We start from the raw sequence: 25,370 nt of genomic DNA on the forward strand, positions 1-25,370 counted from the left end.
GGTCCAACACACTTGAATCCAACAGCTACAGTCAGGTTCTCCAGAGTCCTGCTAACGACCTCATTATTTGACTCAGGTGTGTTGAAGTAGAGACACACCTAAAAGTTGCAGGAGACCGGCCCTCCAGGCCTGGAGTTGCCCACCCCTGAGTTAGATGTTGAAATAATCCTTAAGGTAATTAAAATAAAACTGAGTAAAGCCTGAAAGTACAAAATAGACTCCAGTATTGTTTCTATAATAAAGGCTGAATATGTAGCCTTAAACCACACTATAGCACATCACTTTTGTCATGCTAGCCTCCTTTGCTTTAATAATAAAACAAATGAATCATTCTGTTTTGTTTCCTTCAGTGTGTCAGAATTATAATTGTTTTTAAAAAATGTCACGTCACCAGCAAACTTCATGGTTGTTTGTCGTTGCGACAGAAGAACCAGTTAGAGTATTACCCTGGCAGGGAGCGGCGAGCTAGCACCCAGTCATACATCGGACGCCCCATTGAGCTGGACAAAATCCTACTGTCAAAGGTCAAGGTTCCCCACACATTCCTAATCCACTCATACACCCGACCAACTGTGTGCCAACACTGCAAGAAACTGCTGAAAGGCCTCTTCAGACAGGGTCTCCAGTGCAAAGGTATGTACATTAGCGATCTTAACTTTTAAGTCAGTACCTGTACTTAAATGTCCTAAAGTACCTTATTATGGTGGGGGTTGGTGAAGAGTAACTGCCTGGTTCAGTAGCTAGCTTACTCACTGTAACGGTGACCTTCTCTGTTCTTGTCTTTCTCAGATTGTAAATTTAACTGCCATAAACGATGTGCTCTGAAAGTGCCAAACAACTGCCTTGGAGAAGTTTCCAGAAATGAAGGCAAGTTTCCACACACAAAACCATCAGAGCTCATTTCATACTTACACATATAGATGAATGGATTCTCTTGCTAAAACAATCTGTACAACAACCCTGACAGGCCAAGCTATTCAGGCCTGGTATTTCTGGACCTTCACTCTACAGCCAAGCTTAATGTAACTAATAAAGTATAAAAAAATAAATAAATAAAACTATACAAAGATGATTGGATGACAAAATCAAATGTGAAAAACTGATTTTATATGAGCTTGTTTATCTTTAAAATGGAACTATTTCCAAAAGTAAGTATATTTAGTTTTTAAACAACATAGCCTCAAATCACATAAATGTGCTTTAACCAGTGACAAATGTTTGTAACATTATTTTCCAATAAAAAATCTATTGTATAATTAAAATCTTTTTCCAGCTCCTTTAGGTAAGTCACTCACATTAGTTGAGGCATGTCACCGATTTCTCATTGTTAAATCTATTTTTCATCTAACTGTTGTCAGAGCATTGCTAACTCTGACGAATTTAATTTCATGGGTTTCATTCCCAGTTTTTTTTTTTTTTTTTTTTTTTAAATTGCATTCTAGTCTGAGTTAAATTCTTTATTGTTTGACTTTAATTGTTGTGTTACAGATCTTCTGAGCCCAGGAGCAGAGTTGGATGCTGTGATGGTGGAGGGTTGCCTTGACGACCCCAGTGGTGACCGACGTGGTAGCCTCCTTGATGACATGGATGAAGCACTAACTTCAGATGGGGGCTTAATGCTGGACACCGGATCTGCTGACCTTAGTGACCTGCGTGACCCTGACCTGGATGACTCCAACCGTGCCATCAGGTAAACACTCCAACAATTCATCCACAGAAGCTGGAACAGAACCAGGCTGAGGCTGTGCTTTGTCTGTCTGCCTGCAGCCCATCCACCAGTAACAACATCCCACTGATGCGAATTGTTCAGTCTGTCAAACACACCAAGAGGAAGAACAGCAATGTGATGAAGGAAGGCTGGATGGTTCACTACACCAGCAAGGATACTCTTGTAATTGATTAACACCTATGCTTTTCACAAATTGTGGAATATTTTACTCGGTTGAATACTGTTCTTTATTTTTTTTGACAAAAACATCTTTTACTTAGTAGCACAATTTGAGTTTGTGGCTGAAACAGTTAATTGGATTAATTGTGATAAATCAGTTATTGAAATAATCAATGATTATCAACTAATTTTGTAACTGATTGGTCATTAATTGGAGTATACAGACACAGAAAAGACAATTTGCTGACACTTAGCTGCAATTAAGGCATAACTTTTATTAAAATTTTTATATACTGCATTTAAAATAAAGAAATATTGTAGCAGATGATCAGACGTTCACTTATGAAATCCTGTTACTACATTTATCCAAAGAAATTATTTTATGTAAAAACTGAATTGAATTATTCGTGGGCTTTTCGTATTTATAAAAAAATGTGTTTCTAATACTAAATAAAATAAACTTAATTGGTTCAATGAAAAATCTGCAGAATGTGCCATTTTTTATCCAGTTAATAGATCACTCATCAAAACAATCCATAGGATGTTTGATTACTAACATAATCATTAGTTGCAGTCAAATTTAAGTTTCAAATGATGTTTAGAGAATGTTTGCTCCTTTTTCGTAGAAAAGGTTTTTAATGACAGAGTAAAATCCAAAATTATTTTTCTACCAAAACAGCCTTTTGATACTGGCGTTTCTCAGTTATTGCTGGTTATGTTTTCTTTCCTCTGCTGACGTCTCTTTTTCTCTCTGTTTCAGAGAAAACGCCATTACTGGCGACTGGACAGTAAATGCATCACCTTGTATCAAAATGATACAGGAAGTAAATACTACAGGGTAGGATACACACTACCAACCTTTTTGATTATTGAGGAAGAATCACATTCTTTGATATAAATGTGTTGACTAGGCATTTTGAGCTCTAACAGGACTAATCGACTGAGGAACTTATTTGTCTGTCTGTCTGTCTGTCATCTTCAGAATACATATTTTATTACCCCTTACATTTGTTTCATAACACATATAAAAACAAGGTACATAAAACCTGAAATTAATAATCTCAGTGAAATCTCTTTGTCACATAATTATGCTTTCAACTGAGTATTGTATTGTGAGGCAGTATTCTTGCTGCTGTCATGTTACTCTTTTATTCAATATCTTATTATGTCCTTTAGAAGCTTGAAGGAGAACATCTTGCAGCAGCAGGGTGAAATAGCTTGATTTTATTTTCCAGTTGTTGCCATGGTGATTCAAGATGTCAAGGCTTCACCACGATGGATTTGTATAGCTCTCATGCTCACTCTGAACTTAAAAATACTCAGAATTCTTAAACCACATTGAAGTCAGTGTTGTGCAACCAGATACTATTCTTTCCAATTCAGAGCAGTGTTAATTTTGACAACATATTTTTATTCATTTAGTTTTAATCTTAGTCTTTTCCCTAAAATATAATTTAGTTTTAGTCACAATTCAGTTCAATCTCATCATAATCATTAGAAAAGGTATCGTCATCATCAACAAAATGAACACAGATTCAGACTAAGGGGATTCAGTAAACCCAGACATTATGGAAGCTCCTTTCTGAATTCTACTCACCTCCCAAATGCAAATTCAAGAGAAACCATACACCATCAAGAATATGTATCTTCACAAGTTGTGCTCCATTTATTTCCTTATCTGTTTTCAGGAGATTCCATTGTCAGAAATCCTGTCTCTGGAGCCAGCTCAGAACTTCTCTCTGCTTCCAGAAGGAGCCAACCCTCACTGTTTTGAAATCACTACAGCAATGCTGGTTTACTATGTCGGAGAGAACCTGTTGAGAGGCGAATCATCCATGACTGGCAGTAGCATCCTGGTGAGAGAATGATTTGAATTCTATTTGACGTGAAATGATGTAAAATTGGCTTTCAGTGCATGAGGGTCTGATGCACCCACATTGGTGTTTAAATGATTTATCAGAACAGAACTTTGAGTAGATTGTGTTATGAGCGTGACTTCTTCATCCTTTTGTGTAGAAGCCAATGTATTTTCTCAATCCCAGCATGCTTGGTGTTGGTTACAATCTGTATTGATTACTTTCAATGAATCCCAGCGTTTCAGAAATAATTGAAAGTAATTCTAACATGTAGAAAATAATTTGGTTGTTATTAGCACTTTAGAATCTTCATAGAAAAAGACAAATGCAATAGCTGCATTTCCATTAACAACAAAAACTGGTTTGGAAGTGTCTTCAGAATCTGCCTTTTGCAGACAATGTGGTTCTGTGGCTTCATCACACCATGATCCACGGCTTTCACTGGAGCAGTTTGCAGATGTGTGAAGATCAGGCTCTCCAAATCTAAGGCCATGGGCATGAGACAGAAAAGGGTCGAGTGCCTTCTCCGGTTCAGGGAAGAGATCCTGCCCCAAGTGGAGGAGTTTAAGGGTCCCATGGTCTTGTTCACAAGTTCTCCTCACAAGTGGGAGGAGATCCACAGGGAGACCCAGGACATGCTGGAGGGACAACATTTCTTTGCTGGCCTCAGCATGAGATTTGCCTGGATGAGCTGGACAATTAGCTGTTGAGAGAGAAGTCTGGGCCTCTGCTAGCCTGCTGCCCCCGTGACCTGACCCCAGATTAAGTGGAAGAAGATGGATAGATTAAAAAGTAATAATAATAATTTAAAATATTTCATTTTCACAAACTGGTTTCAGGTCAGTGGAGTTGGGCAGGATGTGGCTCGGATGTGGGAAATGGCCATCCAGCATGCTCTTATGCCAGCCGTCTCCACAGGAATTTGCCACAATTCCCACCGAAGTGGGCACAGTAAGACACTGATCAACACAAGACCAGCTCACCTGCATGTATTTTATGAATTAAAAATGTAAAAGACTAAATGATTATGAACTTTGTTAAACAACCAATGCCTAAAGCTTTAAGACTCATGTCCTTGTTAAGGTTAAGTATTAACTGTTGCACAATCTGAGATAAAGGACAGCGTAGGACAGGATACCTTCAGTGAATCATTATTTCAGTAACAAAACTAGCCATGATACTGAATAACAGGTGTGAGACTCTAAATTTACCCTCATCATTTCTTCACGATTTTGAAGATATGGAAAAAATACAGCAAAGAACTGACATGAGTGAAACAGTTGTTGTCTTTCATCACCACTTTTTGACCAGCTAAGAGTCCATCAGTCTGCAGCAACAATGTGTGTCCAGCAGAGCTCACGCTGTGCAACAGTCACTTAAACCTCAACATATGGACAAGTAAGAAAAACAAACCAATACATAAATATCTCTAGCAAAAACAAATACATTTTAATCAGATAGAGAAGCCAGTGCATAATGCACAGTGCTCCTTTTGATGATATCATGTAGGTTAAGTTCACGTTCACCACCAGCATTTCTCATCAGTAACAACACTGCTTGCAGTACTCTGGGAACCCCATCATGGTTACCAGTTGAGTGTATTTAGAACATTAAGAGTCAATCCAACTGGTAGAAAACTCTGAAGACAAGAAAAGGTGCAATTTTTGACACTTAACCATTAGCTTTGAAATATTCCGACTGTAAATACTAATATTGTGATGAGGATTTGTTTGCAGTATGTTGTATCACTCTAACCACAACCTGAGTTATAGGCTGCTGCGACCTTTACAGAGCTGTGTGTGAAAGAAAACTCACAACAACACAAGGGCTAATGTATTAGCCATAATGTCTCTAAAAGGAGAACAGAAATTAGGAAGACATTTAGATAAAAACGTTGCTTCTGAAAACTAATCACTTGAAAATTGAAGATATGTCGTTTGTACTGCGAATCCGTGTATTGTTCACTACTTAGGTTTTCCATTTCAAAATAAAACAATAAAAAATAAATAATCAGGTGCAGTTTTTTGGGAAACTAAAACAACGGCCACAATTTTTGTCACTTTAAAGGTAAAAGTGAAGAGAAGCTGTACATTTTGGGACATTTTTTAGACGTTCTGATTTCTGGCCTGAAGTCATGACCTGAACTCCAGGCGCATGTTTTCATTTCACACTTTAGAGGCAGCACCAGTCTCATCCTGTTTGTCTGTAGAGGGAGTCGACCCATTTCAGTAGCAGTTGATGATATTACAGGAACAAACTGATAATTGTATGATTTATTTTAAACTGTTAATGATTGAAGCAAAACCCAGTGGACTTTAAATTAGTTTGATTTTACATTTTTACATTTAGTTTTAAAACACTGAAAATCTAAAGAATTTGTTTTGAAACCAAACAACGAACCAAACACTGACTACTGAACATGGAATGTTTTCTCAGTTTAACTTTCCATTTAAATCCATCCTTTATTCTAATTTAACTAAAATGCCAGGCTGAAGTTTGAGAACGAATAAATAAAGGACTTCATGTGAATGCATCTGAAGTAAAATATTGTAGCACTGAAGAACATGCACAAATAGAAAATCATCTCCGTGGTAAATGACTTGGATACAACTGTTCTTGTTCAAGCTGAATCCCCCTGCAGGGTCTTTGCTCTCCTTAGACTGACAATGCCCACTCAAAGCCCATCAGAGATATTTAAAGCTTCGGTGACGTCAAACTGTTCATGACTAATCCTTCCAAAGAGTCAGACCGAGGTTGCTTGTTGAACTAAAACAGTCGTCTACAGGCTTCAGGTGTATGATTTAAACAGATTAAAATTTTGATTAAACATCAGATCACTGCCAGAGGAAATGAGAAACGACAGTTTTAACGTTTAAGGGTTGAGTTACATGGTCATTCTTCCCTTTTTGACTGATAAGTTGCACCAAGAACTGAATTTTCTTTGATAATGAGTCAGTGTGACAGTTTGGCTCCATTTCTGTTCTGATCATCTTTGTTTCTGATCAACAGAGGAAATTTCCATCAGTATTTCAGTCTCCAACTGTCAGATCCAGGAAAATGTGGTAAGAAGACTCGCACACACAAACGCGCACACACACATGCAGACGCATACACACACAAGCATTTGCAAGGTTACAGAGTTGATGGATTTGAATCAATTATGCTTTTTGCTTCCACTGACACTTTTCAGATTTTTGCCGTTGTGTCAGCATGGGTTTATGTAACTGAAATGTATATTAAAAGAAAAAAGCTTGCAAGCTGCCAAGAACATCATGTCATGTTTCCATGCAGACATGCACCCTTACCATCTCCAAGGTGAGCAAGTATCAAGCACATCAAATGGAGATTACTGTGATTACTCACTCAGCTACATGGTTTCCATAGAGACTATGGTAATTAGACCACAAACTATGAGGAGGAGGACGAGGTTTATAATATTGTATTCCTGTCGTCTTTGCCTGAGGTGTGATATTAGCCTTTCTGTGAACAAGGAATGAAATGACAGCGATTACGGACAGCAGAAGCAGGAAATATTTTCTAGTTTCAGACTCAAAGCTGATATTGATCTGTGATGCCGTGTTGTGACACGCTGTAAGGCACAGCGCTGTCTCTGGGCTCCAGTCCAGTCCTGGATTCATTCCTAAATCTGGGAAGCTCTCTTTATTTGAAGCAACTTTTTCTTAATTTGTAAACACGTGAAATTGTTGAACTTCTTAAAATCTGAGTCGAGTTCGGTGATGTTGTCGTTGCAGCTCAGAGGTATGACCTAATATCACAAAACAGTATGGATTCCTCACAATACACAGAACGCATCTAAAATCCTTTCCGCCATTATGCTCCGTGCTCAGATGCAAAGGAAAATAGCATCTGAGATTCTGATCATTCTTCCATCAGTAGGACCAAAGCAACAGTGACCAGTTTACAAAATGATCTGCCAAACACACGAGTAAATGAAAGCAGCCAGTACAGAACGACTGGAGCAAAGTACCAACATGAGAGCAGTGTTCGGTGTTCTCTGCACTCAGGCTGTAACATAAAAATAATACAAAATCAGGTGGATCTTTGTTAAATGATCAGTAATTATAGCATTATGTGTGACATAACAACCAGTTCAAATGAACTGACGCTGAGTTCCATGTCTGAAGACGAGCAATTAGAACTGAAGCCAGAAAAGCAGCAATTAAACAAACAGATCCCATGGTAACCGTCCAAACCACCGTAACCCTAGTAACCCCACCCTGTCCTCTCCAAAACTCCCACCTGGTAAACAAAATGTGACTCTGGTTTTTGGTTTGATTGATTTTCTGCCAGTTTCACATGTATACACATCATTTTGTCGATTTAATATTGTTCTGGAAGTTTTGAAGTATTGACACCGGACTCACTATTGTTGCCATATTTCTTTAGTTTTTCTATATCTGCGTATCTATAAATGCAATGGCTTTTTTTAGACAAATTACATTTACTTTTTTTTTGTTTGTTTTGTTTGTTTTTTTTTTTTTTGCTTTATTCTTTTTCTGTTATTGATACGTATTGGTTGCTATTGATAGTTACTGCTAATGTTATATAAACAAATTTACCAATTTTGAAATCTGTCTCATTTATGTTTTTATGGCTTTTGCAGTACAGACGTAGATTAAATTGGTTTAGAAAAATGAAAGTTTAGTCAACACATTAAAGCTGTCCAATCTGCTACTGATCTTGTATTCAAACGTTTTTCTCCAGGACATCAATTCAGTTTATCAGATTTTTCCAGATGAAGTTCTTGGCTCTGGACAGTTTGGTATTGTTTATGGAGGTGAGTTACACATTCATCCAAACCCTTGCTGTTGTATATTTTAAGTAATTGTTTCCACTGCAAAGAAGTAGCTTAATCAAATTTGTTTGGATCTCCTTCTGTTACAGCTAACTGTTTGTAAAATTAATAGAGCATTTTAAATGATTAAATGTATTAAAAATCAACTGTTTAAACAATACCAAAATTTACTTGACATACTGTATAAGTATAAGTTTTTTTGGAAGTTAGCTGTCTGTATGAACGCACAGCATTCAGTGAAAAAAAGACAGAAAGAAAGAAGAAAAGAAAAAATAAAATCATACTGTAACAAGTGTAGCGCACTGCATACAACCCTGCCCTGCTTCACTCTAACAATCTCACATCCCAGAAGATTTGCACTTGACTCACCCTGCGATTACAGCAAGCGGCAAAAGGGAGCTGGAAGATGTTTAGCTAAAAACAGGACAGAGAGCACAGGTCTTTAGGTTAAACTGTCAGGTTACAATAATATGTCAGGTTTACTTCACTGAAAAGTCTAATTAGAGTCAGTTAATCAGGTTAGATCAGACTGGACACAAGGTTGGGTCAGGTTGGATTTTCTGTCAGATCTAAATGAATTTGGAGGAGAAAACATGATGTTTTCAGAGTTTGTTGTTTTTAATGTTTTTTCAAAATGTGATCACAACACTGGGTGCAATATATGGCAGAACTTTCAGTGCAGCTGTTCCAACTCTGTAATATTACAACACATAAAACCCCATTTTTCAAGCGTTCACCAACTGACATTGTAATAAATACTCTAAAATTGAAAAATATGTTTTGCTTCTTTTTGATTAATCTGGTACAGTGACTCACAGAGATCTCAGAGATCTTGCTCAGTCGAGGTTTTTTAAGTTGTGGCCATATTCGGAGAATTTAATTCCAAATTTCTTACCATAAGCATTCCATGACTGAACAATAAGGTTCAGTCTCTAAGTCTGGGTGGCAAACAAAAAAAAAGATTCTGTAACATTACAACACTGGGTCTTACAGTGCTATCATATAAAATGCTAAATGAATTGCCCACCCCTGTGTTAAGTGTTGCCCATGTTGGGTGTTCACAGTGCTTAATGTGGGCAGGTTATTGGCATGAATTAGCTATTATTACAGCCTGTAGGCTAGACAGGTGACTAACTTACCCTGTTTAATGCCACCTACTCATGTAGTGAAATCTGATTTTATCCTTTAACAGTTGTTTCCCTAGTAACAGAAAAATGATTTATAACTTTGATGATACTTTGTGAAACACAGGAGAAATAATTCACCCAACAAAGTCCTTTCCATGATCCGACAAACACTTTTTTTTTTTTTTTTTTTTTTTTTTGGTTCACTAACTGTACCTGTTTGACCCGTAGAAACTAAAAGTGAAATGCCTAGAGGCCATGTTGTATATGACTGAACATTATCTCACCTTTAGAGATATATGTGAGGATTTTCTTTAAACTATTATCATACATCGAAGGTCAAATTTATTCATACCTTTGGCCAATTTAAATTTTTAAATATTTCATTCAACCATAAAGTTTGGTTCTAATTGGAAAAGAGACAGGCATCTCTCAAAAGATAATAGAGCGATGTGAAACACTGTTTAACCGTTGTTTCGATAAAGAGACCTTGTCAGTTGCTTGCTGAGCATCACTGAAGGTCGAAAACTAAAATCTCCCCTGGTGTCATTCTAACCTTCTCTATATGCTATATTTCTGTACTCCCAGTATTAGCCAACAAAAATGAAAGTGCTTCATTTCTGTTTAATTGTTTACAAAAGTTATTGTTATATTTGTTACAGGTAAACATCGGAAGTCTGGTCGAGATGTTGCTATCAAAATAATTGATAAACTTCGTTTCCCTACTAAGCAGGAGAGCCAACTGCGCAATGAGGTGGCCATCCTGCAGGTAACCTCACAAACACACGATGGCTGTTCAGACCCGACACTGACATCTGCCCTGGAGATCACTGGAACTGGTCAAAATCTGTCTTCATTAGCATTAGCGGTCTGGCTACATATAAAGAAGTAGCTCCTTCAAAATCTTTGTCTAGGAAGGAGATTTGGTTAAGCACAGCAACACCTGTCCAGGTGGGACTTCTTTAGAGAAAAAAGAACATAACATAAAGGTGATGGCAGTAATAACTGAAGATAACGCATAAATGGAAAATAGTAAATGAAACACCAACATATCTTTTTCATCCAATTTCTTCTCCTGTTTACTTTATCAATAGTAAATAAAATACTGGGTCCTTTATTTGACAGGTAAATATCTCAATTAAAACACACTCTTAAGATTTTAAACTTTCATTGGTCTCCCAGCAACCAGCAAATTCAAGTTTATGTGCTTTATCAAGCTCCACTATAACTATTGTACATTTCTCCAAACTGGGAGCCCTGATGCATAGAGCAGAAGATGCCAACCTACCATGACCTATGTGGGAAGGGCCACACTATGGTGCAGCATTTACTGACGTGGAGAGTGTGGATCTTTTGGTGCAGTTCCATGATAAGATCTTTTTGGGTAAAACAAAGCGGGCACAGGACCCATACAGCAGGGCTGGGTGATGTGGCTGAAAAACATACCATGATATAAGTATTTTATAAATACTGCCAAACTGGTGGTGGTGACATTTCCTCTTTTATTCAGACTTTCCTCCTAAGCTGTCTGTATTATGTGAACTCCACAGACTCCACACACCCTGCCCACTGCTGGCTGAGGTTTCATAGCTGAGTGTCCCGATTGCCTATATTTCTCATTCTATATCCCTTCATTTCCCACAATCTGCAGGGAAACTAGCAGGCTTGAAGAGCTGGTTGGGCGTCTAGCTCCGTTTCCACCAGGGCAGCCACCACACAACTGTTGGTGCTCCGCAGACAGTGGCAGTCATGCTGTGTCATACTCTGTTTGTGCTGACTTTCAACATTAACACCTTGGTGTCACATTACAAAACAGTTCACTGTGACTGCAGTTTCCTGCTGAGTAGCTTCCCTTTCATGTCAGTGAGCATACGCAATCTTAGAAACTTACCTTTACATTTCTGGTGGACATCCACTTTGAATACACATAGACCACTGAGGAGTTAAACATGCTAAAGCATGACGGCACATCATGAAACTGGTAGTGCTCATGTTACTCAGCAGGTTTTGCTAGCTTAGCAAAGAGTGAGTTAGTGGATGCCACCAACCTTTAGCTGGCAGTGAGAGGTTGAGCGATTAAAGCATTTCCTCTGCCTACATGCCCCAGAATGCTGTGATTCTGGATCGGAGTTCAATCAACATTCTGACATATTTTCTATTGATCAATATTGTTTTATAAATCAGCCCTACCATAGATCATGGCACCTGTCATCTCTAAAGTGACGTTTAGTCAACATTCTTTATGCGCTGCCGGTCAGTGTGAGCATGATGAGATCATGGCCTGTTAGTCAGAATAGTCAGTCCTGTTTCAAATTCAGACTTGGAGCATTGTGGATCAGCAGCCAATAAGGACAAGACTAATAAATCATCACCATGACAAGGAACCAGCAAAACATTCCTATGGAAGTTTGGTGCAAGTTCCATAAACCCAGGGAACTTTCCCATTCCATCATGCATTATTAATGTTTCATAAACATGTATATACATGTATGGTGAAGAAATTACTGGTATAAACTCTCATTTGAAGGTGAAACACTGATGATTGTTGTTGCCCAAGTGGAGATGAATCTAATCTGTCTTCTTTTTCGTCAGAGTTTGCACCACCCAGGCGTGGTCAACTTAGAGTGCATGTTTGAGACGCCGGAGCGAGTGTTTGTGGTGATGGAGAAGCTCCATGGAGACATGCTTGAGATGATCCTGTCCAGTGAGAAAGGTCGGTTACCGGAGAGAATCACCAAGTTCCTGGTCACACAGGTAATACTATACTATCATTAGCATTACCCATAATCATGAGCTTGAAGTTACTTAACTAAACTTTATGAAATAAAGACAATCTTTTCAACTTCAGTATTAGGAAATCCACAAATCAACGGGAGGATTTCTTGAGTATTTCTAACACAAACAGACCGAGGATGTGCTATGAGCCTTTGGGCTGAAAGCAGCACCGACTCCTCTGAGCTCTGAACCAATCGTTATTATTACAGGCAGTCCATGCAGCAGGTGGAGCGAGTACAAGTTGAAAGTGTTGAAATCTGTCTGCGGTGCACTGATGCTCACAGCCAATAGAGGCAGGTATGATAATGCTCCAGATAGAGCAAAAGGCAAACAGTCAATGTGGAAACAGCTTTTCCACAACGCCCACTCTGCTGTCTGCATTGTCCGCTGTCACAATGTCCTCCTCCTTTTTAGCTCCAGAGGTAAACCTGCAGATTTCTGGGGGAGTTTTGGCAGCATTTGATCTGAAAACCACATCATCCTGACCAAGAATAGAAATGATTGAATATTTTTACAATAATCTGTCTCACATTAGGTTATTTAACAATGTTTTCTCCATCGACTTTATTTGTAACAGAAAGATGTTAGAAAGTCAGCCTTTTGTCTGTCATCACACAACATATAAGCAGTGGAGATGTTCACATTTAAAGCCTCTGTGGACAGGATTTATGAATTCTATGGATGCAATCTGCTTTGTGAATCCGATGAAAAAATAAAGCAAACACTGGCAGAAAAGCCGGTTGAAATGGCTCTGCTTCAGCCCTCAGAGTTTTCCTGCTGGTTCTTGTGATGCTCTTTCTCTGTGTTCTGCTTCCTCATCAGATCCTGGTGGCTCTGCGGCATCTCCACTTCAAGAACATCGTCCACTGTGATCTGAAGCCTGAAAATGTGCTTCTGGCTTCTGCAGACTCTTTTCCTCAGGTAATTTGTGTTCATATACGAGTACAAATTATGGTTGGGCTGCATTTAACCTTAACTAAATTAGCTAAATTAAATACAGTTTTACAGTCTTAATATGACATAGAAAATACGTGAAGGCAACAATAAATAACACCAATCCACAATCTTTGTTTTGCAAGTTTAGAGATGGTGCATAGCTATTTATTCAAAGTGTAGTCTTCTTGTTGTGATTTGGCATTATTATTTTTTATTTCTAAGTTATTTTCTTAGCTTCTTTAATTTTAGAAGACGTCTTCAGGTTTGGTCTTTATGTTTCCTGAGAAAGAAATCCTTCTTATTTGAAGGACTCATGAAAACAGAGGCATATATTGTAAAATGTTGAGAGGAAATGCTTCTTGCCCTTGTTTAGCTGAATGTTTCTTTCACAATAGCTACACCGAATAACATCCTGCAAACATTTCTGAAAGTCTAAGAATTTTTTTCTAAAACCAGGTCAGTACCAGAAAACCAACCTGTTTACCAAGTTGGCATTTTGATGAGTAAACAGAAACTTAAATAAATACTTTATGTGCATATGGAAGCTTGTCCAGAAGCCCAGGCTTCATGTCATGCCACTGTGTTTGGGACAGAGACTGGAAAACACCCGTTATGCCCAGTCACTTGCCAGCAGGGAAGGGAATTGCTGAGCAGTGGGGGTTTTGTAAAACCACCCTCCTCTCATTTGTGCTGCTGCAGGTAAAACTTTGTGACTTTGGATTTGCTCGGATCATTGGTGAGAAGTCCTTCCGGCGCTCAGTGGTTGGCACACCAGCATACCTTGCTCCTGAAGTCCTGAGAAACAAAGGCTACAATCGTTCTCTGGACATGTGGTCAGTGGGAGTCATCATCTACGTCAGGTAGGTGTCAGAAAAATGACACGTGATCAATGGTCGAATTCATGTTTGGATTCAGAAAGATGCATATCTACAGAAAGAATATGTTTCTCATCATAGCAATATTTTGCATTGTAACTATATTGTGTATCTGCAGTTTAAGTGGGACATTCCCTTTCAATGAAGATGAAGATATTAATGATCAAATCCAGAATGCTGCCTTCATGTACCCTCCACACCCATGGAAGAAAGTCTCCCAGGAAGGTATGTGGTTCTACAGAACCTCTTTAGTGGTTTAGGCTGGATATCAGGTCACCATACCACAGTTTATTTTCCATAAAATGTTCAGTAAAAAATGAAAGAAAACGAAACCTGAGCTCACTGGAGCCAGGTCTGAAAGAAAGGTGACATAACATCAGAATAAAAACTACTGAGAAAATCAGACAGTTTGAAATAAGAAGTCAGATTTAGACAGATTTAACTTCAGACGGGGAGAAAAAACAATTATGAATCTATATAATAATATATACATTTAATCATAGAAAATATTTAAGATTTTCATCACATTTTAATTGTTTTAGATGTATTTGTTATCACATCTAAAAGCTGAAGAATGTAAGTTTTATCAACATACATAGTTACACGCTGACTTTTTGGACATGCTCACTTCTTTCTGAGACAGTCCAGCACATAACAGCAGGGTGCAAGATGCTGGCAGGGAAAGCGTACATGGAACGACATAACCAAGTGGCGGGCNATTTTTTATCACATCTAAAAGCTGAAGAATGTAAGTTTTATCAAAAATATGTTTTTTTACATATTTATTGAAACTGTCATCATATTGTAATGGGTTGTTATGAGACAGATAATGTGTGAAAAGATCAATCTCCTTCACCTCACCTCTGATCTGCTATAGCAGTCTGAAGAAACAAACCACACCCACCAAAAACAACCAATCAGAGCAAGGAGGGGGGCCTTAGCTCTGTCAGTCATCCTCATGTACTATAGATGTGGCTTTGTAGGAGAAACAATTCATCATCACAAGAAAACTGTTTATCTGCTATCATCATGGGCTATGCTAACTGGCCTTAGCATTCACAACATGCTATGCTAGCTGCAGGGCAGCAGAAAGCAAGAAGGGAAAGAGGAGAGAGGGATGAGCAGCGCCACACAGAGGGTGATTGTCAGCACTACAACCTGCCTCCTGTCTCTGATCGGTTGTTTCTCTTAGCACTTGGAGCAGACAGAGGAGCTCAATTTTTTTCACAGATTATAATGTCGTGACAAAGTGACAGTTTCAACACACACACATATGTGCGTGTGTATAAATGGTAAAAAGTTTCATACTTCAGCTTTAAGGGTCACATGACCCACCTGAAACCCACCAGTTGTTATAGCAACATGCTAGCAGACTACCAAAAGAGAAAAAAAAACTGCAGTCATGTTCTTGGACACACTTTACAGCTAATTAATCCAGCCTCACCCTGCTATTGTTCACTATGTCTGTAGAGTCTGCTGCAGCCTCTCCGGGCGGCTCGGTGACTCATGTCGATGTCTCTACATGTGTCCACGCTGTCTGTTAACTGAAGTTGTCAAGTTGACACTGAGACTGTTTTATCAGTGACTCACTCACTCCTCAGCCAGAAACCCCGAGCACTTCTCCATCCTCCCCCTCTTCCTGACAGAGTGACTTAAGGTGCTGTTTAGAAGTAAATGCAAGCAATGCTCCTCCAGATTAAATGTCAGGAGAAAGTCTTCGAACAATAGATCTGCATGTCCAAATATCAGGTTAAAGAAAGACTCCTGCCCACACAACATTATAACTTATAGACGGAAATAAAAGAAGGTGAACGTTAAACTTTTTGTTTAATTAAATGAAATAAATTTTAGGTCAGTTACCTGCATGCAGAGCCTATTGAATTAATCAGGATTTCATTATGGGTATTACTTTCAGCATTTTGACACATTAACTCAACCTCTCAACTGTAAAATACCTGCTAAAAATCCAAAATAAATCATTTAACCATCAAATTCAAGAAGAAAACACTTTCATAAAGTTTCGTGTAATAAATATAGAAACATCAGAATTAAAGAAGAGTAATAATTCTGTACATATTGGCATTCAGTGATTTGGAGGCAACAGATATTCAGCTCTAAACCTCCACCGCTGGATCCTTCCTCTCCAGAAACACTGGAGTCATTGTTGTTTCCTGAACAACAAGCCTCATTAAACAGTGTTGCAGTCCTTCAGTAGAAGCAGCTCCATCTTCTTCATCGCTCCATCTGAGCTTCTTCCTCCAAACTGCAGATAAATTTCTCAAATCTGTGCTGAAATCCTCACAACTTCCTTGTGTATTCAGCCTTAGTTGTTTAAGGTTTGACTTACCCTGATTATGTCACAACATGGCACCGCCGTTTGACCCAGTTCCCACAGACGAAAACAGCAACACTCTGCATTTATAGTATTCTGTGAAAAATATTTATTAAAAGCTTCTGTGTACACAGAAAGAAAGCACAGTAATTGATCTTTTTAAATCATGTCAGTGGTTTTATCATATCAGTGACACTTAAAAGCTGTTAATATGTCATGACAGTATATGATGAGAAAGATTACTTATGAAAAATGTCAACGTCCTCCTCCTCCTTGTGGTTCTACTGCTATCTCCAGGAATACACTGCTCCTGGTCAGAAACAACCAGTCAGAGTCAGGAGGAGGGTGTTAGTGATGTCAATCCTGCTTGTGTACGCTCTATTATTATTTAAGTTGTTCATTTTCTTTCTAAAGTGTTTCAATGCAAAACAAAGCATGTGAAACAGAAACTTTACAATCACTGGAAAACATGCAAACAGTTCTCTTGCTCTGGATTTACCAATTGTGGATAATAAAGACTGAAGCTTGTTTGTCTTGCTTTGTAAATGAACTTCTTATTTGACACAGTGAAGGAAAACACTCCAGCTGGAGACAAAAAACTGACCACCATCTTTACTTTGGTTCTGTTGCTTACTTCCCCTCCTTGCAGCAATTGACCTGATCAACAACCTCCTGCAGGTGAAGATGAGGAAGAGGTACAGTGTGGACAAGACTCTCAGTCACCCCTGGTTACAGGTAGGAAACACATTTCAAACTTTTACAGTGATCATTTAACAAAAAAAATAAAAAAAAATAGATGGGGTTATTATCGTTCTGTATTTTTTGTTTGGGTGTTGCTGTGTGTTTATGGGTGAGTTTAATTATATGTAACTTGCTATATTGTTTCAACTTGTCCAATTAAAAACTTCAAAAGACAATAGCTGAACTGTACAGTGAAATAAATTGGTACTACACTGAGTTTACAACACACTATTGTGCTGTTTAAACTAAACAACAAAGCTTTTATGAAACATTTTTCTAATAACATGTCCAGTTTTCAATGAACAGAAGAAGAGCTGCTCTGCCAGTACAGAACCTAACATAATCAACTAGTGGACAGTTTGTGTCTGTTTTACCTGCAGACCCATTTTCATGATAAGGATTGTAGAATTGTGTGTGTTTTGGTGATAGAAATACAAATTACACTTGTCTTCAATGTTTGTGCATTATTTAGTGTTTTATTTATTTATTTATTTATTTATTTATTTATTTATTTATTTGATGTTTTAAAAAAAGTATGCAGTTGATAATGTGATGTATTTTTTTAGATATATTTTAGAAAATCAGATCATTAAGCTTTTACATGAAAACAGTTCATGTCATATTCAAAGTAAAACACCCAGAGGCAGTTTTAACAACTATGTAAACATATTTTTATAAAAGTCACATATTTCAGCTACAAAGTGAAAGCTCTGACTGAAGGAGAAAAGACCAACGAGTCAGTTCATCTTGAATTGAGGCCTCATAACTGACAACAACGGCACTTAGCTGTTAATGTAAACCACAAAACGGCCATCCATTAATAGCCCAGATAGTCCAGCAGGCCTGCTATGTGTCAGTTATGACTTTATTGTTGTTTTTTTTTTCCTTTGATATTCCAAAATATTCATTTCTAACTCATAGAAGTGTGGAAATGACACTTTAAGCTGAACAACTTTATTTGTATAAAATGAACTCATCTCTGATATTATCAAAAAACAGTTTACAGTCTTTATCCATTGAATGTTTACTGAAACTCATTAAAGTGCACACTTCATCTTTCCATCTCATCATATTCACTACTATTTCCACTAATACACAAAAATATAGATTTTTATTCCACCCATTGTTATTTTAATTGCTCTATGACAAAAGATCAAATTAGTTTTAAATCATTTAATCTTAAGGTGTGTTTTTTTTCTCTCAGGATTATCAGATGTGGCTGGACCTGAGGAATTTAGAGGGTCGAATGAACGAGCGGTACATCACCCACGAGAGCGATGACCTTCGTTGGCTCCATCACGCTCAGCTCAGCGGCCTTGACTACCCCTCGAATTTCATGAATGGTCCTCTTAACGACGTTGATCCAGGGATGGAGCGCTACCATGAGCAGGAGGAGGAGCTGGAGACCCTCAGTGAGAGGGTCAGTGAACTCTGAGGACAGCGTCGCAAAGTAACACAAACCAGAAGAAGGAAGTCTGAACTTTTTCTGGAGGAGCAGTATTAAACATTTACAAATATTTTCCAAGCAGGTATTACATTTCATTTCATTCAAATCGGCTTCTTTTCTATGAAAACAGCTGCAGGTTTACTAATCTGCACACCGGCAGTGCGCGCTGACACCTCCAAGTTAAATGTTCCTGTTCCTGTCAAACACTGACTGGAGGCTTTCTGTGTGGAGTTTGCATGTCTTTCCTGCAGCTTTTCTTGTATCTGATTTTTGCTTCTGCCTTCATTCCTAAAACATACATGTTGCTCTTACTAGAGATGATAAACTTAAACATTAGCAGGCTTCTGTTTCTGGTTTCCCCCATGGCTCATAAAAAGTTCGGGTTCCAATCGGTTGTGACCCTTTGAAGGAGTCAGCTCATTAGAATTGAAGGCCTCATGATTAGGCTTGAGTAAATTCAAAATAAAAATTATTATAGATATACCTTTTTTGTATCTTTCCTGTTAACCGTAACAGAGGCGGAGCAATGAATAAGAAATTGGAAGTGCATGACCTCAAGCTTCTCAACATATCAGACTGAAAAAAAAATCTCCCTTGCAGATTTCTGTTTATTGTCACTCTTAAATGTTTCTGTGAGCTTTTTGTTGTTTGGGGTTTTTTTTGTTAACCCTCTTGCAGTCTTAAGATGCAACCCATCCTGTCATGATCTGAACATATTCAAGAACAGATCAAACATTCTTATTGTTTTTTTTTTTTTCAGTCTGGGTTCCAAAACTATTTCTAAGGATGCGTTCACACCAATACTGTTCAGTCCGCTTTAATCAAACTCCAGTCTTGTTTAGAAAGTCCGGTTCATTTGCGGAGGTGTGAAAGCATAATAAAACTGATGTGGACCAAAAAAGCAAAGTCTGCCGAAGCCTTGACTCAGTTGCAGTGAACTCTGATGAGGTTTGAATGCATATGTGAATGTCCAAAGAAGCAGACTTTAGCACATGGTATTCTGGGTAAAGACAACCAAAACAAACGCAAGTCTAGCGATAAAGAGAAATCCTACAAACATTGAAATCTGATGGCACTCCATTGTGGTTTACATTTCCTGAACAAGTACGTTGTACTCAGTGTCTTCTTCATAAGTTGGTGGAGCGCCACCAAAGGTGAGGAGGTGATCAGGTTTTTCAAAGGGTTTAGTTGGTTTGACACGGTACAGTGTGAAAGCAAACCACACCAACTGGAAATGGAACAAATGCAGCAATTTTGGTCCCCAATCAAGTTTACCAGACTGTCGGGTGTGAAAACACCCTAAGGCTTTGTGACTCCAGCGGACTACAGTGAGAGACAATATGCACAGAGAAAACACCTCCTAGAGCACACCGCCAACTCATCCAGGAGATCTCTATCTTCCCAGAACAATCTGCTAATCAGGGGTTTTCAAAGTACGGCAGAGCTAGTTGCCTGGCAGAGGGCAAATTGACAACCTCCAAATTCCCATCACCACCAACTACATTGTTGCTATTATTTCTGTTTGGGTTTTTTTCTGTCGCTATTCTTGATGTTTCATTCATAGATGTTTACTCTACACTTTGAAAAACCCTGATGTAAAGTATTGCAGGTTTGACTTGTCTAGTTAATCCAGCCTGTCAGCAGCAAGTCCAACTCTAATGGCTCAAAAAGACAACAAAACAAAATAAATATTTTTCAGTGGCCAAGTTAAAGATAAACAGCTAAAACCAATTGTGAGGCTGTTGCTCAATCTGATTTGCTTGTTAAATCAGGGTGACTCCACATGTGAATGTGGTCGTTCACATTTCTAAATATTATGTGACTTGTGTGTGATCTCCTGTGTGAACTTCAAATGATCTGACAGTGTCCCACATGCACAGTAGAGGGCGCAAGGTTGTGCATGTAGTGAGCATGCTCAGAGTTTTGCCATAAAAAATAAGTAGTCAGCGTTAGCTGAAGTAAACATGGATGCTAACGACGGAGCGTACCTTATGGTTTTAAAGTTGTTATCTAACTGGAGCAGCAGATTAACAACTTAATCCTCATCATGGTCCACCATGGTTGTTGTTTTTCTTCCTGCTATCAGGATACAGAATGGTGACATTTGTCAAGTATCAATGACGTCCAGGTGGGATGAATGTGACCTGCTGTACAGACTCAGGTCACATATGAAAAGATGGAATACGTATCAGATTTAGAACCACATATTCAAGTGGCCTGGGGAGCATTCAAAAAAATCCAACCTGTGTTGTTCACACTGTCATGAAAAGACCAGGTACATGTTGCACTACGGTAAAAAAAAAAAAAATTAGATTAGATTCGAGTCACTTCAAGCTGCAGTGTGAACGCAGCCATAGACAGTTTCAACAGTTTATTTAAACAAATATATATATATATTTTATAAAAGTCACATTCTGCAGCTTTGATCTCTGCCGTCTCCAGCCTGCGTCAGTCAGTGTGTGTGACAGCACCACCATGGCTCATCACTGCCTCGCCGGCAATGTGTAAATTTAGCAATTTTGACCATTAAAATGTTTATTTATAAATTTTATCAAGTTGACAAATTGATTTTTTTTTTTTAATCATTTTTAGTGTTTTACATGACATGATGTCATGATGCACTGCCTCGTCTGCCTCTCCAGACATCTGGACATCACACTTTTTTCATCTAAGAATAGAGAAAGTGACTTTAGCTGCTTTCTTCTGCAGTGCCTCTTTTTGAACTTTAACCTTACACAGGCACCATAGAAGTCAGTCTAAAAGCAGCGTAACAGGCTGCCTTCCCATTCATCTCTTATTGTACTTCAACAGATTTATATGATAAGACTGTGGTAGATGCAAAGGAACCAATCAGCTGTGACTGTGTGCTCTAAGAGCAGGAAAACCTCTGAACTGACCTGAACTCTAGGTTGTGTTGTTTCAGATTATTCTACAATGTAAAGCTGCTTTGAGGTTGAAGAAAAAGTTAGTGTCTACCCTGACTGCACATCACTGAGTCACTGCCGTCTTTGTGCAGTTAACAGAGTTCACTGTAGATAATGTAATATTAGATTTACACAACTGCTCCTGTGACCTGAAGGCAACCTGACCGTTTGGCACAGACTTGCCGTCAGTCATCTGTTGGAGAAAATCTACAGAGCCCTCTGGTGGCTGGTGTGAAAAATTAAAATTGAACAAATGACTGAAGTTACTGTAAGAGAGGGCTTTTAACCAGAGACATTTCCTGACCAGAGCTTTGTGTTATTCTGATGTCAGCGTTAACACTCTGCTGAAAATAACAATCACTCAGTTTCAATCAGTTTGAGATCAAAGAGCAAGATCAAAAAATGGACAGATGATATTTGTGAGAGAGACCACAAATATAAGGGCAGAAACATGGTTTAGAGTCCAAGTGGTTCATGTTTAGGCAGGACTGTTTTAAGTTCTGTGAAATTTATAGCAGAATTATTTATGGATTGAATAAACAACAGCAACTGGTTTCAAAAGTTGCACTTTCTAGTTGACATTTTGGAGGTTAAAAAAGTATTTTATATAGTCTATAACTTACACGGCATTTGTTTACCACTGATGGTAATTATTTCCACAGCTAAAGATTAACCAAAAATATTGTGTTGGAACAATCAATCTCCCTTCATTTGCTGGGTTCATGTGGCTGCATCAGATGATTTGTTAAATGTCAGTCGGTGTTCTTATCAGACTTCACCACCCCGCCCTCCCACCAACCCCACCCCTACAATCCTGCAAGGATAAGCATGGATGGATGGATGGATTTTTGAGTTTTCAAGTGGAGTCCTAAACACTAGTTGCTCTGTAAATAATTGTTTGACAAAGTGTCTAAGGTCTACATTTCTGTTTTTCTTTTTCTCTTTTTGCCAGTTGCTGTTAACTGAAGCTTCTTGAGGTGCATGTTTCTCCTTGTTTGGTGAACTGATCAATGAATCTCAAAATGCCTTTATTCATAATTGTGAATTAATTTGCTGTTTGAAGAAATGCTCAGTGTCATACTTGTTTTTATGTTTATAAAAATCTTTTCATATCTGGGACTGAAAACCGTCCAGAGTGTACTCCACCCCTCTCCCTTACTCATACCCTCCTCTTCCCAGGCAACAGGATGGATGGATGTTTTTTCTGCAACTGGAAAATAGCAGTAAATTACTCTTAACTCTTTCATTTCACATTAAAAAAGACAACACAATGTCTCTATCATAAGTTATGTTGACTGCTGCTTATAGCTCTTATAATGTGTTTGTGGAATGAGTGGTAATTAATTATTTTAAATGTTTTTTGTTTTTGTTTTTGTTTTTTTGCAGTGTGTTTTAAATTCGCTGCAATTTATTATCTTGAACTTCATTTTATTTGTTTATTTTACAAAATTAAATGATGACAAAGTTAATTGTGGTCATTAGTATATGTTTTTATATAAGGACACTCAAAAACACCCCATTGCTCCTTAACTGTGCTGTCACATCTTTGCTAACCTGAATATAGGAGTGCTGTCAGAATATTTGTTCTCTTGCATTTTTCTTCTGTTTTTGCTTTTTTCACACCTAAATGTTTTACTACCAGACAACGATAACTAAAGATAACAGAGATTTTACTGTCCTGGTTTGGGGTTTGTTGTTGTCTGTGTGATATTTTCCTTTCCACTGAGCTGCAGCTTCCACCTCTAGGGGTTAAATCAATCAAACTACACCTGCTGCACCCTCTCCAAGTCTCTGCTACCTCAGGTTTATTCCAAGTCTTCTGTGATTATCTTTAAATATGTTTCCCCCTCAAATAACTACCTGTGTTTTTTTCTATTTGCTCCATGATCCATTCAAAGTCAACGATTTAAAAAAAAAAAGAAAAAGAAAAATCAGAGCAACCATTAGGAATACTAAACAATATCCTCTCCTGGATGACTCAGTGGTTCTTTACGGCAGCCCTTTTCCTCCTTCCTGTCAGCTCACCTACACTTCCTGTCCTCCAACGCCCAGTGGATTCCTGCTAACTCCTCAGGAAAAGATCAGAGTGGTAAATGAACTGAACTTAAAGCACTTTCATTATCTAGAGTTGTTCTATAGCCACATTATTCCTAAAGTTCTGCTAAGGTTGATTTTATATGTGTGTTGTGTTGAGGTTAGTATTGATGTCATCAACCCCTGCAGGTACAACACGACTGTCTCATCTGTTGGGCTAAAACTTTATTGAAATTTCTAAGAGTATTTTACAAATAATAGTATTCATAGAAACCTATCAATAACCTGGATATTTCTTTAGGGCAACACTGAAAGAGGCATTTATGTGAAGAAACTGTTCAATTTGTCCTAGTTGATTCAAAAATGCAAACAAAAGCTTTTTTTTTTTTTTTTTTTACTTAAACCAGATAAATCAGTTTATGGAATTATGAAATACTTAAACCTTTGGGAGAACCTACTTCCAGTGAAACATCTGGTCACAGTATTCCAACACCACTGCTGCTGCGTTCTCCATTAACTCCCGGTCAAATGATGACCTGCACCTCAACCATCAGCCACTGCAGACAGACAACAGCAGCAGCCACTCCCACATGGCTGCAAAGATCAGGCGTGTTTGGAAAAAAGAATAAAAGCCGTTCATGTCCATCATTACATGTCAGAACATTAAATTAAACCCAAGGATTCTTAAAGTGTTTCCTCATAAAGTTTCAATAAAACCGTCTCCAACAATTAGTCAGACTAAAGATGATTACATTTATTTTATTTCTGACTCCTTAAAAGTGACGTAATTACAGACAGGAGTAATTAAAATATGTTGTATTGAGCTTCCAAGAGTATTTAAATGCAGACGCATCATTAATTTACTAACTAGAAGTCCTGAATGGAAAGTTTTAAGTGTAGCTTTAATCAAATAGACGTTAGACAATATTTCTACTGTAAATGAAAAACTTGTAAATGAAGATGTATCCTCAACAGTAACAAATAAATCCCTGTCTATTATTCTCAATCCTGTCATATGTGACCTTTGTTTTTTTTTTATTTTATTTTTATTTTATATTTTTTTAGTGTTCTTCATTTAATCTGTTAGGATCCACATTTTTTCAGTGGTTCACACAACACAGGATTAACATTAGTAAAATAGTTTTTCAGACATTAAATTTAAAAAAACATCAAAACAAACAACAGTAAAAAGAAAAAAAAAACCTGCAGGTAAATCATTCATTTTTTATGGACTTCATGCTGCACAACAGCAGATGAAGATGCTCACTGAGCTGCTGGTGACTTCCATCTGCCTCCTCTCTCCCTCTGCATCACTTTTCTGACTCTGCGCTCCTCTCTGCATATGTTTCCAAAATGCTTTGTCTGCCTGGTGGCTTCATGGCAAACAGGAGATCTACAGGAAGTCACTGGTAATGTAGAAATTTAAAATCATTCATTTTTAGGCATCTTTGTAAATGTATTTATTCATTTATTTTTGCCTATTTTTCCAAAAAATTTTTGTTCTCAAAATTTACTATTACAAAAGCAGAAATAATTCATCTTTTCCCGACATGAAATAATTGCTGCTTTTACGGGTGAGTTATTTCTTTATTTTTACACTGCCACTAGATGGCGCCACATGA

At 37.9% G+C, this 25,370-nt stretch overlaps 1 protein-coding gene across 3 annotated transcripts in view; it reads left to right on the forward strand.

Moving 5' to 3' along the window:
* The window catches only part of prkd1 (protein kinase D1), a 38,523-nt gene extending 14,371 nt beyond the window's left edge, over positions 1 to 24,152 (forward strand). For 2 of the 3 annotated variants that reach the window (XM_007566268.2, XM_016678757.1), the window contains exons 6-21: positions 426 to 633; positions 790 to 867; positions 1,489 to 1,690; positions 1,768 to 1,891; positions 2,649 to 2,726; positions 3,577 to 3,744; positions 4,584 to 4,695; positions 6,754 to 6,806; positions 8,470 to 8,542; positions 10,347 to 10,453; positions 12,277 to 12,438; positions 13,282 to 13,380; positions 14,095 to 14,255; positions 14,389 to 14,495; positions 17,252 to 17,337; positions 18,548 to 24,152. In XM_007566268.2, the coding sequence (XP_007566330.1) occupies positions 426 to 633; positions 790 to 867; positions 1,489 to 1,690; positions 1,768 to 1,891; positions 2,649 to 2,726; positions 3,577 to 3,744; positions 4,584 to 4,695; positions 6,754 to 6,806; positions 8,470 to 8,542; positions 10,347 to 10,453; positions 12,277 to 12,438; positions 13,282 to 13,380; positions 14,095 to 14,255; positions 14,389 to 14,495; positions 17,252 to 17,337; positions 18,548 to 18,778 (2,049 nt within the window). In that variant the 3' untranslated portion in view covers positions 18,779 to 24,152. The remainder of the gene's footprint in view (positions 1 to 425; positions 634 to 789; positions 868 to 1,488; positions 1,691 to 1,767; positions 1,892 to 2,648; positions 2,727 to 3,576; positions 3,745 to 4,583; positions 4,696 to 6,753; positions 6,807 to 8,469; positions 8,543 to 10,346; positions 10,454 to 12,276; positions 12,439 to 13,281; positions 13,381 to 14,094; positions 14,256 to 14,388; positions 14,496 to 17,251; positions 17,338 to 18,547) is intronic. The other variant, XM_016678756.1, reaches the window with a different exon arrangement.
* The last annotated feature ends 1,218 nt before the right edge of the window (positions 24,153 to 25,370 follow it).

Source organism: Poecilia formosa, unplaced genomic scaffold (assembly GCF_000485575.1).
Source record: "Poecilia formosa unplaced genomic scaffold, Poecilia_formosa-5.1.2 Scaffold189, whole genome shotgun sequence".
Classification (NCBI taxonomy): Eukaryota; Metazoa; Chordata; class Actinopteri; order Cyprinodontiformes; family Poeciliidae; genus Poecilia; species Poecilia formosa.